At 48.5% G+C, this 25892-nt stretch overlaps 1 protein-coding gene across 1 annotated transcript; it reads right to left on the reverse strand.

Annotated features, from left to right (window-relative positions):
* Window positions 1–414: 414 nt before the first annotated feature.
* NMUR1 (neuromedin U receptor 1) lies at window positions 415–19916 on the reverse strand. The gene is made up of 4 exons (XM_006866801.1): window positions 19910–19916; window positions 9353–9564; window positions 5897–6794; window positions 415–764 (listed from the first exon to the last, which is right to left on the reverse strand). Exons 1-4 carry the CDS (start codon window positions 19914–19916, stop codon window positions 415–417), a joined length of 1467 nt encoding a protein of 488 aa, XP_006866863.1.
* Between the last annotated feature and the right edge of the window lie 5976 nt (window positions 19917–25892).

Here is a 25892-nt window from a genome sequence, read left to right on the forward strand (position 1 = left end):
TCAGGGAGAAAACATGGCTCAGAGGGAACATTCCAGAAATGGGAGATGAGGTGAGCGAAGGCGAGGTGGCTGTTCTTGTTAACTGATGCCCATGGTTCTGCAGGGAAGCACTTGAATGCGTGGCATGGAGGCCTTGGGGGTCTGGAGAGCAGGCTGCACTTGTCCCTTCTGAGGGGGACACATGGTGCCTAGTACAACGCAGACCTCAGAATCACTGTTTCTCTCAGAACTGTCCATCTCAAATATGTGGGTGGGGCAGGAGTCACTGAGGTGCTGGTCAGAGTGGGGACAGGACACAAAGGGGACAAGTCATGAAGGCTTCCTGGCAGAAGAAGGCTGGTTGAATTGCCCATTGGTCAAGGCATGTGGCCGTCAGGCCTCTGGTAAAGCTGTTTCCAGGATCCCTCAGGGTGGTCAGTCTCCCTCAATCAGAGGGAGAGCCCTGCTGTTCGGGGAGCCCAAGTCATACAGGGTGCTGCCAGTGGTCACCTTGTGGAGGCTATAGGAGCTGTGGCGGTGTCTGGAGCGGCGGTTCCGGACTCCAAAGCACAGGACTTCCTGGAAGGTCTCTCGGAAACGGCTAGACATGAGGCTGTAAAGCACTGGGTTGACGGCCGAGCTGAGGTAGAAGAAAACGCCGGAAACAACGTGCAAGTACTGGTAGGTCAGATGCAGGTCATCTGTCCAGTAGGACACGAAGCTCCACATGAGACGTTCAGCGTGGAATGGAGCCCAGCAGATCCCAAACACCACGACCAGCACAACTGTAGAGCAGAGAGGGATAACTGAGGGCCACCAGCCTCACACTACCACCGCTGGCTGCAGCCTGGCCCGTCCACTGTCACCTCCTCTCCTGTCCCCGAGCACCAGCACCACTGCATCTGGAAGTTTCCCTGCCTAGCTGTAGCTGATTGGACAGGGTGGACACGTGAGTCCTGGGTGAGGATTCAGGTGCCACTGAGCTGTGGGTGCTGAACCACTAATGGAGTGCCAACTGTGGGGCTCAGGCCCACGCGGGAGGGAGCCCGTCTGGAGGCTGCACTCGCTGAGGCAGAAGTCAGAGAAGAAAACTGGGGCTCATAGCTCAGAGCAGTGGGCAGACACATAAACACTCACCACACACTTCATACACACCACAGTCACCACACATGTGCACATACACCTCAGACGACAGCACACAAACACACACACCTCACACTCCACACACACCACATACACACACCTCACACTCTACACACGCCACACAAACACACACATGTCACACTCCACACACATACACAAACACACACACATCACACACACCTCACACTCCACACACACCACACAAACACACACACCTCACACTCCACACATACCACACAAACACACACACATCACACAAACACACACACCTCACACTCCACACACATCATATACACACACCTCACACTCACACATGTCACACTCCACACACACCACACAAACACACACCCCTCACGCTCCACACACATCATATACACACACCTCACACTCCACACACGCCACACAAACACACACATGTCACACTCCACACACACCACACAAACACACATCCCTCACACTCCACACACACCACACAAACACACACACCTCACACTCCACACACACCACACAAACACACACACCTCACACTCCACACACATCACATACACACACCTCACACTTCACACACACCACACAAACACACACCCCTCACACTCCACACACACCACACAAACACACACACCGCACACTCCACAAACACCACACAAACACACACCCCTCACACTCCACACACACACCCCTCACACTCCACACACATCACATACACACACCATACCTCACACTCCACACATACCACACAAACACACACACGTCACACTCCACACACACCACACACACACCCCTCACACTCCACACACACCACACACACACCCCTCACACTCCACACACACCACACAAACACACACACCTCACACTCCACACACATCAAACAAACACACACACCTCACACTCCACATACACCACACAAACACACACCTCACACTCCACACACCACACAAACACACACCTCACACTCCACACACACACCCCTCACACTACACACACACTACACAAACACACACCCCTCACACTTCACACACACCACACACACACACCTCACACTGCACACACATCACATACACACACCACACAAACACATACACCTCACACTCCACACATACCACACAAACACACATACGTCACACTCCACACACACCACACAAACACACACCCCTCACACTCCACACACACCACACACACACTCCTCACACTCCACACAAACACACACCTCACACTCCACACACACCACACAAACACACACACCTCACACTCCACACACACCACACAAACACACACCCCTCACACTCCACACCACACTCCACACACACCACACACACACCCCTCACACTCCACACAAACACACACATGTCACACTCCACACACACCACACAAACACACCCCCCTCACACGCCACACACACCACACACACACCCCTCACACTCCACACACACCACACAAACACACACACTTCACATTCCACACATACCACATAAACACACACCCCTCACACTCCACACATACCACACAAACACACATACCACACAAACACACACACCTCACACACCACACAATACACTTCATATACCACCCACACCACTTCGTACATGCCATGTATACACCTATACACACATACCACCCGAACACACATACACAACACATTCCACACACACCACACTTTTACCTCACATTCCATACACACCATATACTGCACACAACATACACTTCACAATTCACACCACACACACTACACACAAACACACATACACTCCACATACACCACACAAACACCATACCACATCACATCACACACTCACACTACATAAACACATGGCACCCTCCACAGACACCACACACTCCATACAAACTACACACACTGTACAAACTCACTACCCACATCACCTCTCTCACATACCATGCACACACACACACACACACACACACACACCACATACCATCCCATAGAAACGCACCACACCACACACAGCACACACTTCACATTATCACATATGTCTGCCATGGCCCTGGAAGCCTCACCTGCCCCAGCGCCAGGCACTAACTCCGCCTTCCCTTGAAAGAGTAGCCCCAGGCCACCCACCCCCTCCAAAAGGCAGGACTGGTGCGCCAGCCGGGCCTCACTTTCCTGGGCCCTGGTCTTCACAATCAAGTCCTTTCTTGGGCCTCTGTGTGTTGAATGTGAAGTGTATGTGTGTTTGTGTGGTATGTGTGTAGTGTGTGGTGTATGTTTGTGTTGAGGGGCTGCCTTGTGTTTGTGTATTTCTTGTGTTGACTCTTACCGCTTAGTAAGTCCCCAGCCCACAGCCTGGTACACAGTAGACCCTGAGAGGTACTGACAGGAGATGGGGGCGGGAGACAAGAGCGCCAGTGAGGCCCAGGTCAGTAAGCAAGGTGACCTTAAGGAAACGCCCCACCACCTTCTTGGAGGCAAGAGCCTATCCCAGGTTGCTTGTTGTTAAGTGCTGACTCATAACAATCCTGTATAGGGTTTCCGAGGAGCGAGGAGCGGCTGGTGAGTTTGCGATGCCGACCTTGCGGTCCAGTGCATTATCTTGCAGTTAGCGACATGTTTTCTGAGCTGTGTGGTGGTGACAGAGCAGAGAGGCAATTGGTTTTTTAGCACAGGCCTGCCTCAGCCTCACCCTCATGCCAAGCTGGGAGGCCAGCCCAGAGCTCTGGGGTCAGTCCTGTCTGAGGGCGTGAGGGATCGCCTCTCTGGGAAAGGGGACTGTCCCCAGTTAGCTGGCCAGAATCCTGAGGATTTGACCATGGGTCTTCCCATGCGTCTCCTGCCCTGGCTTGCCCCACCTACCTGATTTGGGGTCTGCTGAGGTGGGGCTGTGCCGGGTTGGAGTGGGGTGTTATGGGAACTAATGGTCTATTCTATCAGTTTGTCTTGTTTCCCAGGGGCCACTGTTTTGGGGGAAGAGCCATGGAAAGGCCAACAGAGTTCCACTCGGCTGGGCAGGACCTGGGCTGCCCCATCCACACTTGGATTTCTGTCCAGATGCTCTAGGGCTCTGGCACCAAAAGACCAAAACATGTTGCCATGTCAGTTCTGACTCCTGGAAGCCCCATGTGTTACAGAGCAGAACGGCTCCGGAGGTTGTGTTGGCTGTAATCTTTATGACAGCAGATCGCCAGGACTTTCTTCTGCAGGGCTGCTGGGTGGATTGGAACTGTCAGCCTTTAGGTTAGCTGTTGTTAAGTGCTGCTGAGTTGGTTTCGAATCATAGCTTCCTTGTATAGGATTTCTGAGGCTTTAAATCTTAAATCTTTGCAGGAACAGAACATCTCATCTTTTTCCCACAGAGCAGCTGGTAGGCTCAAACCACGGACCTGTGGTTTGCGGACCTGTGGTTTGTAGTCCAGTGATTATCGTATGGAGACACGGTGCTAGTTGAGCGCAAACCATTTGCATCCCCCAGGGAGTGTTCTGACCCTCACAAACAGGTCTCCTGGTCGGTCTCTTGTAGACAAATTGTCACTCCTGTGTACATTCCATGCTCTCTGAAAAGCCACAGACGCCACAGGGGAGAAATTCATCATCTGGCCTCTCCAGTATTCTTCCCATCTTCTGGGGTTAGCATGATCCTTCCCTTTTTGTGGGAACTTTTCTGCCATGTAGTTTCACAGGGGCTGATCTCCCCAGCACCTTGCCACCTTGGCAGGTGGGCCATGACCTATGGTCCACCAATCAAAATGCTTCCCTAGGACTTTTCAATAGCAACTAAGCAGAGTGCATCAGGAGCGGGGACTGCCCCTGGGCTGCTTAATATCAGCTTACCTTGCAAATCACAAAAAGGTGCATGGTGTGGTGTGCAGGTAGTGCCTGGGTGTGGCGTGGCATGTGTGTGTATGTGTGTGTGTATATGTGTGTATGAGGGCATATGATGATGGAGCCAGGACCTGGGCCTGAGACAGGTTTAGGAACAAAGATGGAAGACCTGGAAGGTCCAGGCCCTGCTTTGTCATTCACATGCCCTCATACACACACACATACACACACACACACCTATACAACACAACACAACACATACCTTACACACACACACAGTACATACCACACTCCATACACCATACACACTGTACACACATACATACATCACACCACACACATACACACAAACACACTACATATACCACATACATACACACCATACATGTACACCATAAACACCACACCAAAGACATACTATACACACCGCATATCCACACATACATACCACACACACCAAACCACACACCATAAATATGACAACACACACACACCACATATACCACACACCACATACATACCACACACACTGCATACCATGCACACAAACATACACCATACACACAACATCACACACAGTCCATACCACGCCCCTTTCAGCGGTTTGATTCATGGGTGTGGACTGCGTGATTATACATACAGGGCCCCATGCTTAGTCCCCACACTTGCTTTCCCGCTCTACTATTGGTCTTGACTCTAATTTTCCAGCAAGGACTTTGAATTTGAAGTTTACACTGGACCCGCAAATGATGTCGCCAACCTGCAGTGAGCCAATAACATTTACCTTGAATGTAAATTTCTAGCCAGGTAATCTCAAAGAGCACGCACATACACACACACACACATACACACACGGGTGAGGAGAAGCTGGGAATACTTACCCCAAACTACACCCTTGGGTACCATAAACCCAGCACACACCAGGATTCCCTGCAGGCCCTGATCCCCCAGCCTCACATCCCATGCCTGGCTCAGTCCACTCTGCCCAGCAACAGCACTTACACAGCATCTTGGTCACCTGCCGCCGGCCCTTTTCCTGCAGCTGCTGCCGCTGGAGCCCACAGATATCTCGGGACCTGGTGGCACCCCTGTTCTGGATTTCCTGAATGAGCAGCAACCTCTCGCGCCTCAGCTGCAGCCCGATGAGCAGGTAGAACACGCTGATGGTGACCATGGGCAAGCAGAAGAAGATCAGTGCGGTGGTCTGCACCACCAGGTTGTAGATGGTCCGTGAGTGGACCACAGTGCAGATGGCGGAGTCGGGCACCAGGCCTCGGCAGGGCACAACCAGCCATTGGATGCCATGCAGGCTGGTGTTGGGCAGAGAGCAGAGCACGGCCAGGGCCCAGACAGCCGCCAGCACGCGGCGCACGTGAGTCCGTGTCACCAAGGACCTGGCCCGTAGTGGGTGCACCACGGCCACATAGCGCTCCACGCTCAGGGCAGTGACGTTGAGCACAGAGGCTAGGCAGACTGTCTCGAAGAGCAGTGTGCGGAAGTAGCAGCCACCGGTGCCCAGCAGGAAGGGATAGTTGCGCCACATCTCATAGAGCTCCAAGGGCAGGCCGATGAGCAGCACCAGCAGGTCAGACACGGCGAGGCTGAGCAGGTAGTAGTTGGTGGGTGTGCACATGGTCTTGTGGCATAGGATGACCACGCAGGTCAGCCCATTGCCCACGGTGCCCACCATGAAGATCAGCAGGTACATGGCACAGATGGGCACGAACAGCTTTGTCTGCTGGGGTCCCAGGTACTTGACTCTTAGCACCTCATCAGGCAGGGTCAGGTCCTCGAGTTCAAAGAATTCCCAAGTCCTATTGCCATTGCAGAGGACAGAGCTCCTTGCACTCGCTGGGGTCAGGTCCTCAGGAGGGGTGGAGCAATTGAGGCAAAAAGGGGTCTGCAGAACAAAAGGGAGAACCCCCCAGATAAGTCACTTGGTGGATATCAACTGTTGTTGTTGTTAGGTGCCACCGAGTCGGTACTGACCCATAGCAACCTTATGCACAGCAGAACGAAACACTGCCCAATTTTGGGCCAACCTCACTACTGTTGCCACGCTTGAGCCCATTGATGCTGCTACTTGGCCAATCCACGAGAGCCAAAATAAGACCTTGAATATATCCCATCTGAATTTAGAGATCATCTGAAGAACAGATTTGATACATTAAACACTAAAGACCGAAGATCAGAAGAGTTGTGGGATGACATCAAGAACATCATATAGGAAGGAAGCAAAAGGTCATTAAGAAGACAAGAAAGAAGGAAAAGGTCAAAATGGATGTCAGAAGAGACACTGAATCTTGCTCTCCAGCGTAGAGATGCTAAAGCAAATGGATACTAACTTGGTTGGTTGGTTATGTGCCTTGGAGTTTGTTCCAACTCATAGCAACCCCGTACAGGGTTTCTGAGACTGTAAATCTTTATGGGAGCAGAAAGCCTCATCTTTCTCCCTCAGAACAGCTGGTAGTTTCGAACTGCTGACCTTGGGGTTCAAAGCCCATTTTGTAACCACTATGCTACTAGAGCTCCTTGGATACTAACTAGCTCTGTAATAATTAATTCATCAAACCAAGAGTTATTGATGATAAGATGGCCATTATTTTATGTGCTATTGAGAAAGAACGAACTGTCATTCAAAGTTACAGGTACTACAATTTCACAGATGTATAGTGATAGATATACAGATCGCTTTCATGTGGCCTTTCTATCCATAGTCTTCTAATTCCCAACAAAAGACTGGGTTGCTGTTAAGTGCCGTCTAGTCAGTTCCGACTCACAGTGGCCCAGTATAGGGTTTCTGAGGAGTAGCTGGTGGGTTTGAACCACCAATCTTGTTAGCAGTCCAGTGCTTATCCTACCGCACCACAGGAAGAGCTTCTTGTTGTTGTTGTTGTTGTTAAGTGCCATCGAGTCAGTTCAGACTCACAGCAACCCTGTATAGTTTCCGAGGAGCAGCTGGTGAGCTTGAACCGCCAACCTGTGGTTCAAACTGACCTTGCGTCCAGTGCTTATCCAACAGTATCACACCAGGACTCTGTAGGACTATACAAATAGGGTGCTTGTAATATGGGATTGGGCAGTTTACTGCGAATACAAGTAAGGTGCGTGGTTGTTACGTGCCGTCAAGTGGGTTTCAACTCATAGCAACCCAATGTACAACAGAACAAAACACTGCCTGGTTCTGCGCCCTCCTTACATTGCTGCTACACTTGAGCCCAGTTGCTGCCACTGTGCCAATCCATCTCGTTGGGAGTCTCCCTCTTTTCCTGCTGTCCGTCCACTTTACCAAGCATGATGTCCTTCTCCAGGGACTGGTCCCTCCTGATAGTATGTCCAAAGTATGAGAGACGAAGTCTGGCCCTCATGATCTCTAAGGAGTATTCTGGTTGTATCACATGCAAATAAGGTGTGTGGTGGTGGTGGTGGTGGTAATTATATGCCATGGAGTCAGTTCCGACTCATAGCGACCCTATACAGAGTTTCTGAGGCTGTATGGTAGTTTTGAACTGCTGACCTTGCAGTTCACAGCCCGATTCGTAACCACTACGGTACCAGAGCTCCTTATTAAATAAGGTGTATGGAACCCTAATGAGGAACTGGCTTTAGCCGCCTCACAGGTGGGAAGGAGAAACCCGACTACTATCAGATAAAAGTGCCTGGAGCAGTGTGCATCCCTTAGACCCAGGGTCCCTGCTCTGACAACCTCCTAAACTTGGGAGAAGAGAAATGCCAACCACACGAAGATCACCCAGGAACTGATGCGCAAACAGACAAGAACTTTCCTCCAGAGACAACAGAGAGAGAAAGCTTTCCCCTGAATTGTAGCCTAGGAAATCTGTGAGAGAATAAATTTCTGTTTATTCACACCCACGTGTGGTCTTTCTGTTCTAGCAGCGCTCTGCTCAGTCACTGACTCTACTGGCTAGGAATCCGCGTCTGGGTCAAACCCTGACTTTGCCACTCCAGCTATGACTTTTCTTCATTGTGCCTCAGTCTGATCTGCAAAATGGGCGTCCTACCTCAGAGTTCTGTGAAGATTTGCTGAACACACACGGACAGTTCACAGAAGTGTGGCTGGTACTCTAAACGTTCATTCAATCTAGATTAGCATGATCTTCATTGCCCCAGAAGGAAAGGGACCGGCAGAGACCAGGGGATAATGAGCAGCAGCTGAAGCCCAATTCGGCTGGGCATGTGTCCAGTCAGGAAAGGCCAGATGCCCGCCCCAGTCTGGTCCCGCCTGTGGGTGGGTCAAGTGTCCCCCCCATTCCTCCCTTCAGGCTCGATTCCTCGCTTCGGCTTCATTCCCCACTGCCTGCGTGCCTGGGCACCCACGTTCCTTTTCTCGGGTGCTGCATCCTAGTCCTTGGTTCTCTCCCAATCCTGCCTCCCCCAGCCTCCCTGCCTCTACCACACCGAATCTCCGCATTGGGGGCCCAAGTGCATTTTACGCACTCTGGGGATGAGCCGGAGCGCGCAGGCGCCGTCTGGGGTTCGGGGCGGCTTCCCAAACCCGGGGAAGGGTCGTAGCCGCACCGGAGGGCTCGGCCCCACGGCGTGGATGAGATCGCCTACGACCCTGACGCCCAGGAGCGCCCTACGCTCCCTTTCCTCCACCCGGCCGCGCCCCCAGCCCCCGCACCTACCATGCCGTCGACGGGGCGATCCTGGCCAGGATACCACCGCGGGAATAGTCAGCGGACGGGCAGGCGCAGCGCCTGGTGCGGGTTGACTCACGGACTAGGACCGGCAGCCCACAAGCAACCCGCCCCGTCGTCGCCCCCCCTTGCGCGGCTCAGTCGCTCAGGGAAGAGCGCCACCACCAGGAGGCAATGTTGCCTCCAGCCCGCCGGGCGGCAGAACCCGGACAAGCTCTCCTTTCCCCTTGGGGCAGCCCCCAAGTCCTACACTCTTTCAATGCTGTGATTATGTTTCTGTATCTCACAAAACCATCCCCACATTTCATTTTACAGATGAGAAAACTGAGCCTTAGAGTGATGCAGATCTGGTTCACACACTGTCCCCACCCTCCAATGTGTGGACTTTAGGATAATCTTGCCATCGTGTCCCTCCAGTCCCTACCTCCTCTTGCCTCACATTTCAGACGCACCTCCAAAGATGCACCATCAGCTACTCAAAATCAACGTGCCCCACTGGGGTTCGCCTTGGGGACCAGACTCCCTCCCTTCACCCCATCCCCTAACAGTACTCCCCACTCCCCCTCGCCTCCTCAATCCCAGAACTGCAGTCTGTCCTCTCCCACCCAGAGCACCACTGAAGCCTCTTTCTCCTTGCAGCCCCCACCTCCCACAGTTAGGTCATCTTCCTGAGCTGCCTAGAGGGGCACGCCTGGGCTAGGCTTCCAGAGGTCTCTTAGTTCTGACAACATACACCTTCACTTGCTTCATGGTACTCCCCTCTTCTCACTGTGTTTCCTCAGCCCCAAACACACTGCCCTTCACCCACTGAGAACCCCTCCTGCCCCTTTCCCTACCATGGTGGGAGTGGAGGGGAATGCAGAGAAGGAATGGGGAAGCCAGACCCTAGTTTCTTCAGGCTCCCCCAAACTTCCTAGGAAAACCTCCTCCCTCTCAGGGTCTTCCCTGCCCACTCCTTCTTGGTTTGTTCCTCAATTGGAAGTTATTCCTTCAGGAAACTTGCTGGAAACATTGGACTTCACAGGCTACAATGCTGGCTCCTGGACCTCTTCCCAGAGAGTCTGTTTCACCGAGTTTGGGATAGGACCCTGAAATACTCATTTTTGACAAGCACCCTCCAGAGATATTCCAGACTGGAATCGCACTTGGAGAAGCACTGGGAAAGGTTAATCCCAAAGTTCGCGAACCAGAACAGCTGCTAGTGAGCTGTGGGAGTCGAGGCTGTGATTAACCCCCCTGGACCCCAGCGCCCCTCCCTGTTGTGTAAGGGTGTGTAGACACTGAAGGTGAGGACTTAGCACAATAATCGGCTCGGTGCCATCATCTCCTTTTCATCAAAATGGGAGGTGCTCCCTTCCTTCCCCGGACTCCTCCACCCACACTTGATAAATTACGGTCACACACACACACTTTGCTTACAATCTGAATGTCCTTCAAACCATGCTTTCCCCCCGCCCCCCCCCGACTCCCCCCAACATACACACACATCCTTCCAAGCTGGGGGAAGACTCATCCCTGCCTTGTAGATATGGAATGCCTTGGCCAGTCAGAAATTTCCACAACTGTTGCCCCAACATTCACCCAATGTTAACAACAACTCTGTTCCTCTTCAGGCTAAGAGGGTAGTCCCAAAATGGGGGGGGGGGGAAAGCAGTGGCCATCACAGCCATAGGACAGTGCTGACTGATTGACTTAATGCTAGAGACCACCTCAACAAAGTTGTCCTGTCAGGACCCAGTGACATCCTGCTGCATCCTAGCTCTGGTCCTGAGGTGACTTCCCCAGGGCTGGGTCCACAGGCCTCCCCATGGGGCTGAGGCTTGTTGGGGGTAGGCCTCCATCTCCTGAGTTGCCCACATCAGGATGCGGAGGGCTCAATTATGAATGAAAGCAAGTACGCACAAGGGAGCACAGCTCAGGACTTTGGGGAGCCTCTGGATACCTGGGTAGGACATTTAAAGCTGTAGGTAAATGTTGCGGCACAGCCCCTCCTCAGCCTGCTGGCTCCCCTGACTGCCACAGAAGGTAAGTTGCCCCCAGCCAGATCTTCACAGACCCCTCAGAGTTTATTTCAGGACCATGAGTCTCAAGATTAAGCAATAATCTTCCATTTTGTGGTCTGATATAATTATCTTTGTGTTGTAAATCCTATTCTCTATGATGTTAATGGGACTCCTGGTGTGGCACTGCAGGATCAGTACTGGACTCCGAACCACAAAGTTGGCAGTTCAAACCCACCAGCTGAGTTGGAACCGACTTGATGGGCACTTAACAACAACAACATGATGTTAATCTGATTGCACCACAATGTAAAGAGAATGCAAATCCTCACAACTGGACCAACACATAACGTTATGATAAATGAATAAAAGATTGAAGATTTCATTTTGCTTGGATCCACAGTTAAGGAATCAAAGACATACTGCATTGGGCACATTTATTGTACAAGTCGTTTTGTTGTTGTTGTTTACAAGTAGTTTTTAAAGTTTTAAAGAGCAAACAGTTTGAGGACTAAGGTGTACCTGACTCAACTCATGGTATTTCAATCACCTCATTTGCATGTGAAAGTCGAATAATGAATAAGGAAGACAATAGAAGAATTGATGCATTTGAGTTATGGTGTTGAGGATAATATTAAAAGTACCATGGATTACAGAAAAACAAACAAATCTGTGTTGGAAGAAGTACTGCCAGAAGGCTCATTAGAAGCCAGGATGATACGACTTCATCTCATACTTTGGACACACTGTTAGGAGGGACCAGACCCTGGAGAAGGACATCATGCTTCATAAAGTGGAGGGTCAGAGAAAAAGAGGAAGACCCCCAAGGAGATGGATTGACACAGTGGTAGCAGCAATGGACTGAAATGTAACAATTGTGAGGAAGGCACAGAACTGGGCGGTATTTCATTCTTTTGTGCAGAGTGTCACTATGAGTGAAAACGGACTTGACGGCACCCAACAACAACAATAAGATGCTAATGAGGCAGGATGAGAAGTCGTTGGTCCTGGTGTGGGGCTGTAGGATAAGCACTGGACTGCTAACCACAATATCGGCAGTTCAAACCCACCAGCCGTGTCACCGAAATCCTATATAGGGTCACTATGTGTCAGAACCAACTGGATGGCACTTAACAACAAGAGCAACATGGTTAATAAAGCATGACAAAATCTACAGGGTTAATTGTATGTTTGAGTCTATCTCTTTTGAGATCATATTATTGTTAAGTGTTGTCGAGACAATTTTCCAAGGAGGATTTCCAAGGAGTAGCTGGTGGGTTTGAACTGCTATGGTTAGCAGTCCAGTGCTGATGCTACAGAGTCACACCAAGACTCCCTTTTGAAAGAGAAAGGAGATTAAATAAGCAAGCAGAGATCAGAGGGACCTACTGTCACCAAGAAAGAAGAGTTGGGAGTGGAACTGTCGTTGGACCCAGGCTCCCGGTGCTGGGAACCTCCTAGACCCAGGGGAAGATTGGTGCCATGAAGATCTCTCTCCAAGGGATGCTGGTCCTGCCGATGTTGAAAGGAGACAAGGACCTTCCTCTAGAGCCTTCCCTTGGAGCTGACCCTCTGAATTCAGACTTTCAGACTTATTCTATTGTGTAAAGGGTTGACTCCTGGTACCTAACAGACTCCTAAACTGTGTGAGAAAAAAATCGTTTGGTAAAGCTACCCACTTGTGTTATTTCTGCTACAACAACACTACTTAACTATGACAGTCCCCATTTTTAGGGCTCAGATGGCACCTTAGTGAACTGCGTGGATTGTGTCTAATTATCTGTACTGCCGCAGCCCCTCAAGTCTGCTCCCAAGACAATAACCAAGGAAGGCATGACCCACCTTTGGAGATGCTGAGTTCTGATCTGCCAGGAGCTCTTTGCCAACTCTAGTCCCCATCCTAGTCTGTAAAACATCTTCCTGGTCTGTCTATCAGAGTTTCCCGATGACTTAGCAAGACTATGTGTCTTGTCTTCAAGCACTCGCAAACACTCAGCACAGGATTGGTACACTAAGCAGCCATAACCACGCCCCAGACTCTCTGGGAGATGGCAGAAAGCCACCGCTGGGAGTCAGGGCTGGGGTGCGAGCTGTAGGAAAGAGGGGTTAGGAAGAACAAGGTGCACTTTACAACCATGGCTGGGGAGCTGAGCTCCAATGGGAAGAAGGAGCGCACAGACTTGTTAGGGACACAGCCACAATGTAGACAGGTCCGGGACCTGCCGGGAGATTTCAGGGGGCTGGTAACTGCCCTCTCTGCCAGTAGAGAGGACCTCCTGGGACCAGCCACTGGCCCTTTGCCTACCCTAGAAGGAGCTGCTGGTCTCAGACAGTGGCACATGGAGATGCTACCCCTCCAGGGCTCAGCCAGTGCACCCCACCTGTACTGTAGTCACAGGCAGGACACACCCAGGTCACACCATGCAGGACAGAAAGAGCCTGTGCTGTCCGCTTCCTGAGTTTTGTGCCTCTCAGGACACCTCAGGTTGAGGTCAGCTTTACTGAGTTCCCCTGTGGTGCTCCTGGTACCTCCTTGTCCAAGGCAACTAAGGCTACCCTCATGTCCACAGCAGACTTCCCAACTAACACACCACGTGCACACGCATTTCAGAAAGTCCTCCAGGCATGTTCAGTTGTTGTTGTTGTTTTAAATGTTTTATTGTGAATTATGTGATAGTTTACATGGGAGAACATTAGGTTTACATTCATCCTATCATATATCGTTTCATTGTCATGGTTACAATCCCCTCTATGCATCATCAATCAACAAAGGGTATACCTTTCAAACCTTCCCTCTCCCTGCCCACCCCCCCGGCCCCAGTGGTCAGCACACAGCCCCTCTCCCTCTCTGAGTCTAGAGTCCCTGGCCGCTCCATCTCTGCACGTTATCGTCATCATCTCCATCTCTGCCTCCATCCCCGGCATTACTGTTTCACTGGGTAGGGTCCCACACTCTGCTCTTCTCCCTTGATGGTCCCAGGGACCTCTGCTCATGGACTGCAAAGTCAATCACTCCCTTCCTTTTGCTACACAACGTCTACTTTTCCATTTCCAACCATCACAGTCAGTCCTGATAGCAATTATTCACCATTGTACCACAAGAGACCTACCCGCATTTCCTTTCATCAGCCCCACCTAGACAGATTGGATACTACTCGGTGGAGATTCTACCTTCCTTCATGCCCTCTGGATCTAGGCTCCCTCTTGAAAGCTTGTAAGCCAGTCACTTGGACATGTTCAGTTTTTGAAAGCTTGGAGCTTGACCTCAGAACAAAGGTGCCTACTGCTGCCCCAGAGAGGGTGACAGTAACAAGGGTGGCTGTGGTGAAGTCCCAGGGCCACCTCAGGCACACATGGGCCCAACTGGTTTACAAGGTTGACACAACCAGTTTGGAAAAAAGATGTCCAAGAGTAGAAGATACGCAATTCTTCTACTCTTCTACTAATCTTCTACTAATCTTCTACTGAGAAGGACTAATCCACATGCCCATTTGTGGAGAGCAGAGATGTCAGCTTGAGGACTAGGGTGCGCCTGACCCAGGCCATTGTGTTTTCAATAGCCTCATATGGATGCGAAAGCTGGACAGTGAATAAAGAGGATCGTAGAAGAATTGATGCCTTTGAGTTGTGGTGTTGGAGGAGAATACTGAAAGTGCCATGGACTGCCAAAAGAACCAATAGATCTGTTTTGGAAGAAGTGCAGCCAGAGTGCTCCTTGGAGGCCAGGATGGCTAAGCTTCGTCTCTCCTACTTTGGACATGTAGTCCGGAGGAAACAATCATTGGAGAAGGATGTCATGCTGGGTAGGGTGGAGGGTCAGAGAAAAAGAGGAAGACCCCCAACGAGATGGATCGGCCAGGTGGCATCATTGATGGACTCGGGGGTGGCAGCGGTGGTGAGGTTGGCCCAGGAGCGTTGTTTCGTTCTGCTGTGCATGGGGTCGCTATGAGTCGGTTCCGACTCGATGGCACCTGACAACAACAACAACAACAACAACTTCTGGGAACTGGAAATTTAAAGCCATCTCAGTGCACATGGACTCACAAAACAGCAGATGTATGAACCACTGCTCACACAGAGTGGTCCTTCCAAATGTCAACTGTTCCTCTCAACTACCGCAAGAGGTGGTCTGGGAGCCATGGTGGCTTTAAATACCAGGAAGCAGTAACTCCTCAGAGTTGAGTAACTTGCCTGAGGTCACACAGCCAAGTGACGGAGCTGGAACTTGAACCTAAATTGATTTAATGAGGAGCCCTCGTGGCACAGTGATTAAAACACTTGGCTGCTAATCAAAGAGTCAGGAGTTTGAGCTCACCTGCCGTTACTCAAGGGAAAGGTGTAACAGTTGGCTTCTGTAAAAGATTTGCAGTTCTGGAAGCATATGGGACGGTTCTACTCCATCCTACAAGGTCGCTGTGAGTCGGAGTCCACTCAACGGCAATGGATTTGGTTTTCTCTTACCTAACTAAATAGGAGTCCTGGTGTGGCTCTGCAGGATAATGTGCTGGACTGCAAGATCAGTTTGAACCTCAGGGTCAGCAGTTCAAACTCACCAGTCACTTCTTGGAAACTCTACACAGCGTGGCTATGGGTCAGAACTGACTTAACCGCAATAACAAATAAATATCTTACCACCTTTTACTCTATAGTTCTGACCCTCATTCTCTCAATTCCCAATGGGGTCAAATGTCAAAAGCCTAGGTGTGGACCCCCTCAGAGATTTGGGAGTTTGCAGTCCCCTGGTCTACTTCCCTCCTGAAGTTTGCTGTGCCTTCCTTTCATTTGGTTATGCTAGCTCAAATTTTCTACAAGAGCTGCCCTGCCTTGTTGCTGTCCTTAACTGTCTCTCAATTGCTTGTGGGTGGTCGGGGGCAGCTACTCTGAAACCAGCCAGGTCCACTCAACACCTTTCCCCTGGAAGTCCAAGTAGATAGTCAATTTACTCCAGACTGTTTGGTAAAAATTCAAGAACTCTCATGTTAGAATTTGATGGCTTCCAAGAGGGTACTGTATAGACTGTAGGCTAAGCACTGGACTCAAAAGTTGGTTTGAATCTCAAAGTTGATGGTTCAAACTCATAAGCCACCCTTGGTAACCCTATATGGGGTCACTATGAGTTGGGACTCAATAGCACTTAACAACAAGAGGGTACCATGCCCACGCATTGCTGAGAAGAGGCAAGGAGAGATGTTCTCAGTGATGCACATTTTCTTTGTCTTCATCCTTAGTTTGTTCAGGCCAGGTTGCCTCAGTTTTGTCATCTGTAAAATGGGGGTGATAATAGTACTAGCTTCACAGGATCGAATGATAAAGACTGCAGAAGGTCCAGATGGCTTTGATAACTATTTTTCAAACAAATGAGAGTAGGTGCTTCTCTCAGAAACTTGATACATTTCCTGAACAAAAAAGGAAGTGCCTGATTATACTTTTTTTCCAAGGCAATACGAGAAAATAACCTAGAAGTCTCTCTTTATCCCCTAGGATGAAAGGGCTGTGGAGAAAGAAATGAGTGATTAAGAGAGATTAGAACCCAGGCCCTGTGAACATATAGGTGTCAGACTGCCCTTGTGCCTCTCGTGATCTCTAGGATCCTGCCTTCCATCTTCTCTTGCTTCCAGAAAGTTCTCAAGTGTGTTTGGTGAGACGTTGCAACAAGGAGGAAGGAGCAGGTTGCAAGAGACAGGCCTTTGTAAGGGCAGAAGGGCTCTGGTCAGGCCCACACTGGATCCCAGCCACAGGAAAAAAATCCCAGAAAAACCCAGGGGGACCCCCTACCCCCACTTTACTGCACGCTCCTCTATTCTCCTGGGCAGAGTCTCCTTTTGAGCAGTAAGGACAAGAACAAGGACTTGGCCATGGGAAGTCCCTTGTCCTCTCGAACTTCAGCTTCCCCATCTGTAAAAGGGGTGTGTATATACACCTGGTGTGGCCCTGTAGGATAAGCACTCAATGGCAAGTAGGTTTGAACCGCAAAGTCGGTGGTTCAAACTCACCAGCCACTCCTCAGAAACCCTATACAGGATCACTATGAGTCGGAACCAACCCAAAGCACTTAACAACACAAACCCCTTAAAGAGGTGCTGAGAAGAGAATGAGGCGGGGCTGGACCATCGGTGATGACCGAAGCATCTCAGGCTGCCCTGGAAGGGGCGGCGCCTTCTCTCTGGGAATCTGTTTCAGAAGTTGATGGTGGTGCCACAGTGGTTAAGTGTTCAACTATTAACCAAAAGGTCAGTGGTTCAAACCCACCAGTCACTCCTTAAGAGAAAGATGTGACTGCTTGTCTCTATAAAGATTGCGACCTTGGAAACCCTCTGGGGGCAATTCTACTCTGCTCTACAAGGTCACTGTAAATTGGAATCAACTCAACTGCAAAGGGGTTTTGTTGGGATTTTTTTGTTATCTCTGGGAGATAGTTTGGGGTTAGGGAGCAGGTGAGGCAATTTTTTTTTTCTTTTTGTTTTCACTAATTTAAAAAAAATCAACAATAAAGATTTACTATTCCTGTAATGGAGTCCTGGTGTGGCACTGTAGGACAAGTATTGGACTGCTAACCAGACGGTTTGGCGGTTCAAACCCACCAGCCGCTCCTCAAAAACCCTATACAGGGTTGCTATGAGTCAGAACTTACTGGATGGTACTTAGCATTCCTGTAATAGTTATATAGGTAGAAACATACAAGGGAGCTTCAAAAATTTCATGGAAGAATGGAATGAAAGATAATGGAATTTTTCCAGGAACTTTTAAAAGTGCCCTTGTACATTTTTTTTTTCATTATTAAACGCAGTTACTTATTTTGTTCTCGTAACTTCACTTTGAACAAGGCCTTTCCTCAGATCATCACTAAGATTAGACCAAGTTTCCTCATATCCCAGAAGGGTGTAAACAGTTTACATTCAGCTACTAGCCCATTCAACAGCCCCTCAGAAGATAGACCGACTCGATGACACTTAACAACAACAACAACATATCTTGTTTTTGTTGTTGTTGTTAAGTGCCGTTGGGTCGATTCTGACCCATAGTGACCCTGTATAGGGTTTCCGAGGAGCAGCTGGTGAGCTTGAACCACAGGCCTTGTGGTTCAAACTGACTTTGCAGTCCAGCACATTAACCCACAGTGTCACAGGAAAACCCAATGAAGCAGTTCTCGTCAATGACACACGGGGTCGCTATGAGTCAGAATCAGCTTTATGAGAATGTGCTGGGTTTTTCCTGTTGTTAGTTTCATCACAGACTTCTTAAGGATGGCTCGAGGAAACTTGAACACAGAGATTCATTCAGTATGTCCCCCCTCCCCTTTCTGTCACATGCTGCCACACAACTGAGGCTCCCTCCACATCACCATCTTGTCACACCCTTCATCACATCACCCCTACCTACCCTGCCACACATCCTTGTGCACCTCAAGTCCCTTTCATATCTCCAACAGCTTGTATGTTCAACTCTCAGCATTTCCACTGTGCGCCCCTACCCTACCTGTCCAGTGTGTCCCCTCCGCTGGGCACCGGAGGTCCAGCATGTGGAGAAGGCAGAGGCACAACAGCCCTCTCACCTCCCTACTCCTCACTACCAGCCTCCCATCTCAGTCCCAGGGTTTCTGTGAGCTTCACAGAGCTGGGCTAGGGATAGGAGAAGACGTTGAGCTGAGCAGAGTGCATACAGGGGCCCTCCACTGAGTACTAGGCCAGTGCTCACATGCCCATGTGACCCAGGACAGAAGCCCCCACAGCGCTGTTGGTAAGCTCTTGCTGGCTCCAAGCAAGCATTGTTTGTTAGGCTGTAGGGAGGGTGCATGGTCCTCAGAGGAAGGAACATATCCTGAACCCACGCTGACTCAAAGCTCAAAGCCACATATGGCCTCTGGGAGGGGTGACCTTGTTGAATGACCACACACCTCAATGTCAGACCAGACCTGCCCCCACGATGTGTGACCTGAAGGGTTCTCTCCTCTGCAGTCTCTTCTCTCTCATCCATAAAATAGGGGTCCCAACCCTTAGCTGATTGCTGTGAGGAATAATTGAGCTGGCCCTTGGAGAGTCCCTGGGGCAAGTGGAGTCTTCTAAAGAACAAAAACACATTACAGACTAATTTATGATCCCCCAAATAACTTCTTGCACAGAATCATTTTGAGAGTTAGTTGCTGATCTAAGACCCTACCTTCCCTGAACATTGGAGCCTGTCTGACTTGTATCTCCTACATCACCTGGTATTCACATCTTTGTGGTCCCCTCCAACACTGACTAAGGCTGAGTCATCCAATGAGATATTGTGGAATTGTGTGAGACACCAAAGGCTAGACCAGAAAGCATTGCAGCTTCTGCTCTTTGGGATCACTTACTTTCGGGCTCACTTACTTGCCATGTTCTAAGGACACTCAAGCAGCCCTAGGGTGAGAAACCAAGGACTTCTGTCAACCAAGGACCAAGCAGAGTCACTCACCTTAGAAGCAGAGCCTCCAGCCCCAGTGAAGGCTTCAGATGATCCCAATCTCATCAAAGAGCCAGACCCAGACAGAAACACTAGTTGCACTGCTCCAAGATTCCTGACCCATAGAAACAGTACCATGTAATTATTGTTGATTGTTTTAAGCTGGTAAATTTGGGGTCATTTTGTAAGAAACGTTTTCAATACCCACGTTTGTAAACACTCAAGAAATCCAATCTGTACTCATTTTAGTGAGAGTGTTGTTGTTGTTGTTGTTAAGTACCATGGAGTCGGTTCCGACTCATAGTAACCCTGCACAGGGTTTCCGAGGCTGTAAATCTTTACGGGAGCAGAACGCCTCATCTTTCTCTCGCAGAACCGCTGGTGGTTTCGAACTGCTGACCTTGAGGTTGGTAGCCCGATTCATAACCACTATGCTACCACCAGAGGTTTTTTAAATTCGATTTTGCAAAATCAGGTGCCCAACCCAGTAGACAGGGGCAGACGCATCTCATGGCCAGCGGGCAGTTTCATTCCCGTGTCTTGAAAAAGCCCCTCCTCCAGTTCCCTTTTTACTGGGTACTATGGAGGTCAGCAAGGAGCTCTGGTAGCGTAGTGGTTACGAATCGGGCTGCGAACCTTAAGGCCAACAGTTCGAAACTACCAGCCGCTCTGCGGGAGAAAGATGAGGTGTTCTGCTCCCGTAAAGATTTACAGCCTCGGAAACCCTGTACAGGGTCGCTATGAGTCGGAACCGACTCCACTGCACATAACAACATGGAGTTTTACAATCAATCTCCAACGTCCCATTTTCCCTCCCCCCAGTTCCACAATCTAACCCGTGGTGCCTAGGGTCTTAATGACTGTATTCTTGTTTAAAGTTCCTAGTCCTAGAACAGATTTCTTTCCTCCCTTCCCCCAATTCATCCTGCTTACATATCCCTGGATGTGAATCAACAACTATGTCTGGTCTAGAGATCTCGTGTGCCCTTTGTTCCTGAAGATGGACCATCTTGGGAATTTCTCACAATTTGTTACACAACAGTAGGTAACTAATACACTACAGCTTCTCTGCCCTTGGTAGGCCAGCTCTGAGGCAGCTTCCACAAATCTCTCAGAGGGTCCCAGTAGGATTGAGCCCAGTTGCCCATAGCCAGAATTTGCCTATTACACACACTTTCATTTCACCTCCTTCTTTGTCTCACTTCAACTTCACCATGGTCCCTAAGATCTCCTCCCAAAGAAACGATTTCACCCAATTCTTGTCTCCAGGTCTGCTTCCTTCCCACCTTTTCTTTAAGTTTTCTTTATTTTGCTGTGTTTTAAAAAAAACACACACTCAACAGTTTCCATATGTACAATTTAGTGACATGGGTGGCATTCTTCAAGTTGTGTGACCCTTTTCATCCTCTTTTTCTGAGATGTTTGGTCCCAATGAACATAAATTCACAGTTCCCTAAGGTTCCTAGCTCTTCTTTTGTGTTGCTGTTATCACTGCATTTCAGTATTGATAGTTCTTAAAAGAACATACATAATTCTCAAGGTAGACCAAGGTCTGCTTTTAAGGGAACTCAAGTTAAGGCAACTGTTTCCCTCTTTGGGTTTGATGTTAAGGTTCCCTTGGTGTGGGGATGGTCTGCAGTCATCTGCAGGAAATCCAGCTGGGAAGACTTTCCCCATTGGTTAGCTGTCCCAGGAGAAGGCTTGTGCCAAATTCAAGAATAGCCCCAGTGCCAGATGCAGCCCCACAAGCTCACCTAGAACCAGGCGGATATGATTTGCACATACTGCTCAGGCCTGGGAATGGTGGCAGGGACAATTACATAAGCAGGTCTCGTTGCTGCCCTTTACCCAAGTAGAGGTCTGAGGGATGTGCTCACTTCCCCCTTGGGTTGAGTCTGCCTGTCCCTGTGGCTGGGCTTCATGTGACCACACAAACCACCAGGTCTGAGAAGTAGGAGGTTACAGCGGGGTGGGAAGTAGACTCTGTGGGAAAGGTCAGAGCCTTCCACTGAGCTCTGGGTTATCTGATTACATTCATAACTGAAGCAGGAAGGGCCTAGCTTGCTCAGCCCAGACCTGAAGTTAGGGGGCCAGCAAGACTCCGTCAAGTCCCCCAGGGAAGGGCAAGGAGGCAAAGGGTCTCACATGGTGACTTTTTTTTAACTACAGAAACATCTACATTGTTAGATTTTTTTTTTTTTTTTTTAAATCATGTGTATGACTTACCATAAAATTGGAAAAAGGTGAGGTCTGGGTTATAAGAGATGAGAGGGGAGTTTGGTAGGCATCTACGGTAGAGAGACGTCAGCCTATCCAACCAACAGCCATTCCCTTCTCTCTTTCCACACAGACAAAATCCTACTTTGTTGTTTTTCTCAGGTGACCAATTTACAGCATGTATTCAACAAAGAGATTGCATTTTCCAACTATCAGAGGCCACTGAGAAAAAGCTGTCAAATTAGACTTCATAGGAAAACTCTTTAGGACAGCAACAGATAGATGACAAGGGGCTACTCTTACTTTCTCCTTAGACTTCATCTCCTATTTCCTTGCTGGGATGCTGATGTGATGGCTGGAGCTCCAGCAGTCATCCTGTCATGCTCTAGAAACTGGAAGCCATATCCTAAGAATGGTGGTGGTAGTGGTATGCTGAGGAGTCCCTTCCTGTCCTTATAGTTTCTCATAGTGACAGTATATAGGGCCTATAAATCTTTATAGGAGCAGAAAGCCTCATCTTTCTCCCATGGAGCAGCTGGTAGATTTGAACAGCTGACCTTGCGGTTAGCAGCCCAGCTCATAACCCACTATGCTACCAGAGCTCCTTCCATCCTAAGCACTGTTGTTAAGTGCTGTGGAGTCTGTTCTGACTCATAACAACCCTGCATACAGTTTCCTAGGAGCAGCTGGTGGGTTTGAACTACAACTTTCTAGTTAGTAGTCCAGTGCTTATCTTACAGTGCCACACCAGCTAAAAGGAAGAGGAAATATGAGTCTCTGATGTTGCAGTGACGCTTCTAGACCAGCTCTGGACTTAGTTTATTTCCCACTCAGGTTACATGTCTATCATAGATCTCTGCAGGGAGATGAGGGGAGAGTTCTCATCTGTGTCATTCATGGGTACAGGCAGATGCAACAACCATGAACTTGAACATCATTGTGCCGGACTTCTGAAAGGTATTGCTTTGGCAAGTAAACATGCAGCCTGGAGGTCACTCAAATTACTTGTGCCAAATTATCTGGCCACGGTTAGCGCTCTGACCTACCCAGTCAACTATAAGGACAGGAAGTGTGATACTTCCAAGTGCTCAGACAACAAGGAGCTCAAAATAGTTAGAGTATTCATCACTAAGAGATAGAGTTCAAGATTTATTCTTCTTGATACATTGTTGTTGTTAGGTACGGTTGAGTCCGTACCTACTCATAGGGATGCTATGCACAACAAAATGTAACACTGCCCTGTCCTGAGCCAATTTCACACTCGTTGCTGCGCTTGAGCCCAGTGTGGCTGCTACTGTGCCAATTCCTCTCATTGAGGCTCTTCCTCATTTTTGCTGACCCCCCACTTTACCAAGCCTGATGTCCTTCTCCAGGGACTGGTCCTTCCTGATGATATGTCCAAAGTATGAGAGACAAAGTCTGTCCATCCTGGCTTCCAAGGAGCATTCTGGCTGCACTTCTTCCAACACAGATTTGTTTGTTCTTCTGGCAGTCCATGATACTTTCAATATTCTTTGCAACACCATACCTAAAAAATGCATCAATTCGTCTGTGGTCTTCCTTATTCACTGTCCAATTTTCACATGCAGATGAAGCTACTGAAAATAACATAGCTTGGGTCAGGGGCACCTTAGTCCTTACACTGACATCTTTGTTCTTGAACACTTTAGAGAGGTCTTGTGCTACAGATTTGCCTGATACAATATGTCACTGGATTTCTTGACTACTGCTTCCACAATTGTTGGTGATTAATCCAAGCAAAATGAAGTTTTTTATGCCATTCCTCTTCAATTTGTCAGTCCTGGCATAGTAAACCATGTGAGTGTCAGATTCAAAATGGCCAATAACAGTTCATTCCTGCTCACTTGACATGTAAGAAACTGATAATGTTGAAAATATTGATTACCTTTTATGCTCAGATAATATAAATAACTTCTTTATATTGGCCATTTTGAATCTGACAACCACACGGTTTACTGTGCCAGGAATGACAAATTGTAGAGGAATGGTGTCAAAAAGAACATATCCAGATCAGTCAAGAGGTACAACACTATCTGTGATAGGATAATATCCATGCACCTACAGGGAAGACCAGTTAATACCACTATTATTCAAATTTATGCACCAACCACTAAAGCTAGTGAGGATGAAATAGAATTCTACCAACTTCTCCGATCTGAAATTGATCAAACATGTAATCAAGATGTATTTAATCATTACTGGTGATTGGAATGCAAAGGTTGGGAGCAAAGAGAAAGCATCAGTAGTTGGAAAATATGCCTTGGTGATAGAAATTATGCTAGAGATTGCATGACGGAATTCTGCAAAATGAATGATTTGTTCATTTCAAATACCTTCTTTAGACAGCATAAGAGATGACTATACACATGGACCTCGCCAGATGGAATACATACAAATCAAATTGACTACATCTGCAGAAAGATGTAGTCATCAGTCAAAACAAGGCCAGGGGCATATTGTGAAACAGACCATTAATTACTCATATGCAAATTAAAACTGAAACTGAAGAAAATGAAAACAAGTCCACAAGAGCCAAAATATGACCTTGAATATATCCCACCTGAACTTAGAGATCATCTGAAGAACAGATTTGATACATTAAACACTAAAGACCAAAGACCAGAAGATTTGTGGAATGACACCAAGAACATCATACAGGAAGAAAGCAAAAAGTCGTTAAGAAGGCAAGAAAGAAGGAAAAGTTCAAAATGGATGTCAGAACAGACACTGAAATTTGCTCTTCAGCATAGAGATGTTAAAGCAAATGGAGGAAATGAAGAGGTCCAAGAGCTGAACAGAAAATTTCAAAGGTCAGCTAGAGAAGACAAAGTCAAATATTTATTACAAAGAAATGTGCAAAGGTCTGGAGGCAGAAAGCCAAAAAGGAAGAACACGCTTCCTTTTTTCATTTCTCAAGCTGGGGGAACTGAAGAAAAAAAATCAAGCCTCAACTTTCATTATTGAAGGATTCTCTGGGCAAATTATTGAATGCTGCAGAAAGCATTAAAAGAAGATGGAAGGAATACACAGAGTCACGGTACCAAAAGGAAATGGTTGATGTTCAACGGTTTCAAGAAATAGCATATGATCAAGAGCCAATGACACTGAAGGAGGAAGTCCAAGGTGCATTGAAGCCATTGGCAAAGAACAAGGCATCAGGAATTGATTGCATAAAAATTGAAATCTTTTAAGAGAGTGAGGCAGCACTGGAGGCACTCACTCATCTCTGCCAAGAAATCTGGAAGACAACTATCTGGCTGACTGATTGGAAGAGATCCATATTTGTGCCTATTCCAAAAAGACGTGACCCAGCGGAATGTGGAAATCATCAGACAATATCTTTGATATCCCATGCGAGTAAAGTTTTACTAAAGGTAATACAGAAACGGCTACAATCATATATTGACAGAGAACGTCCAGAGGTTCAAGCCAAATTCAGAAGAGGATGTAGAACAAGGGATATCACTGCTGATGTCTGATGGATCTTGACTGAAAGCAGTGAATATCAGAAAGATGTTTACCTGTGCTTTATTGACTACGCAAAGGCTTTCGATTGTGTGGATCATGACAAGCTACGGAAGGAATACACAGAGTCATTGTACCAGAAGGAAATGGTTAATGTTCAACCATTTCAAGAGATACCATATGAACAAGAGCCAATGATACTCAGAG

This window comes from Chrysochloris asiatica, unplaced genomic scaffold (assembly GCF_000296735.1).
Source record: "Chrysochloris asiatica unplaced genomic scaffold, ChrAsi1.0 scaffold00096, whole genome shotgun sequence".
In the NCBI taxonomy this organism is placed as follows: domain Eukaryota; kingdom Metazoa; phylum Chordata; class Mammalia; order Afrosoricida; family Chrysochloridae; genus Chrysochloris; species Chrysochloris asiatica.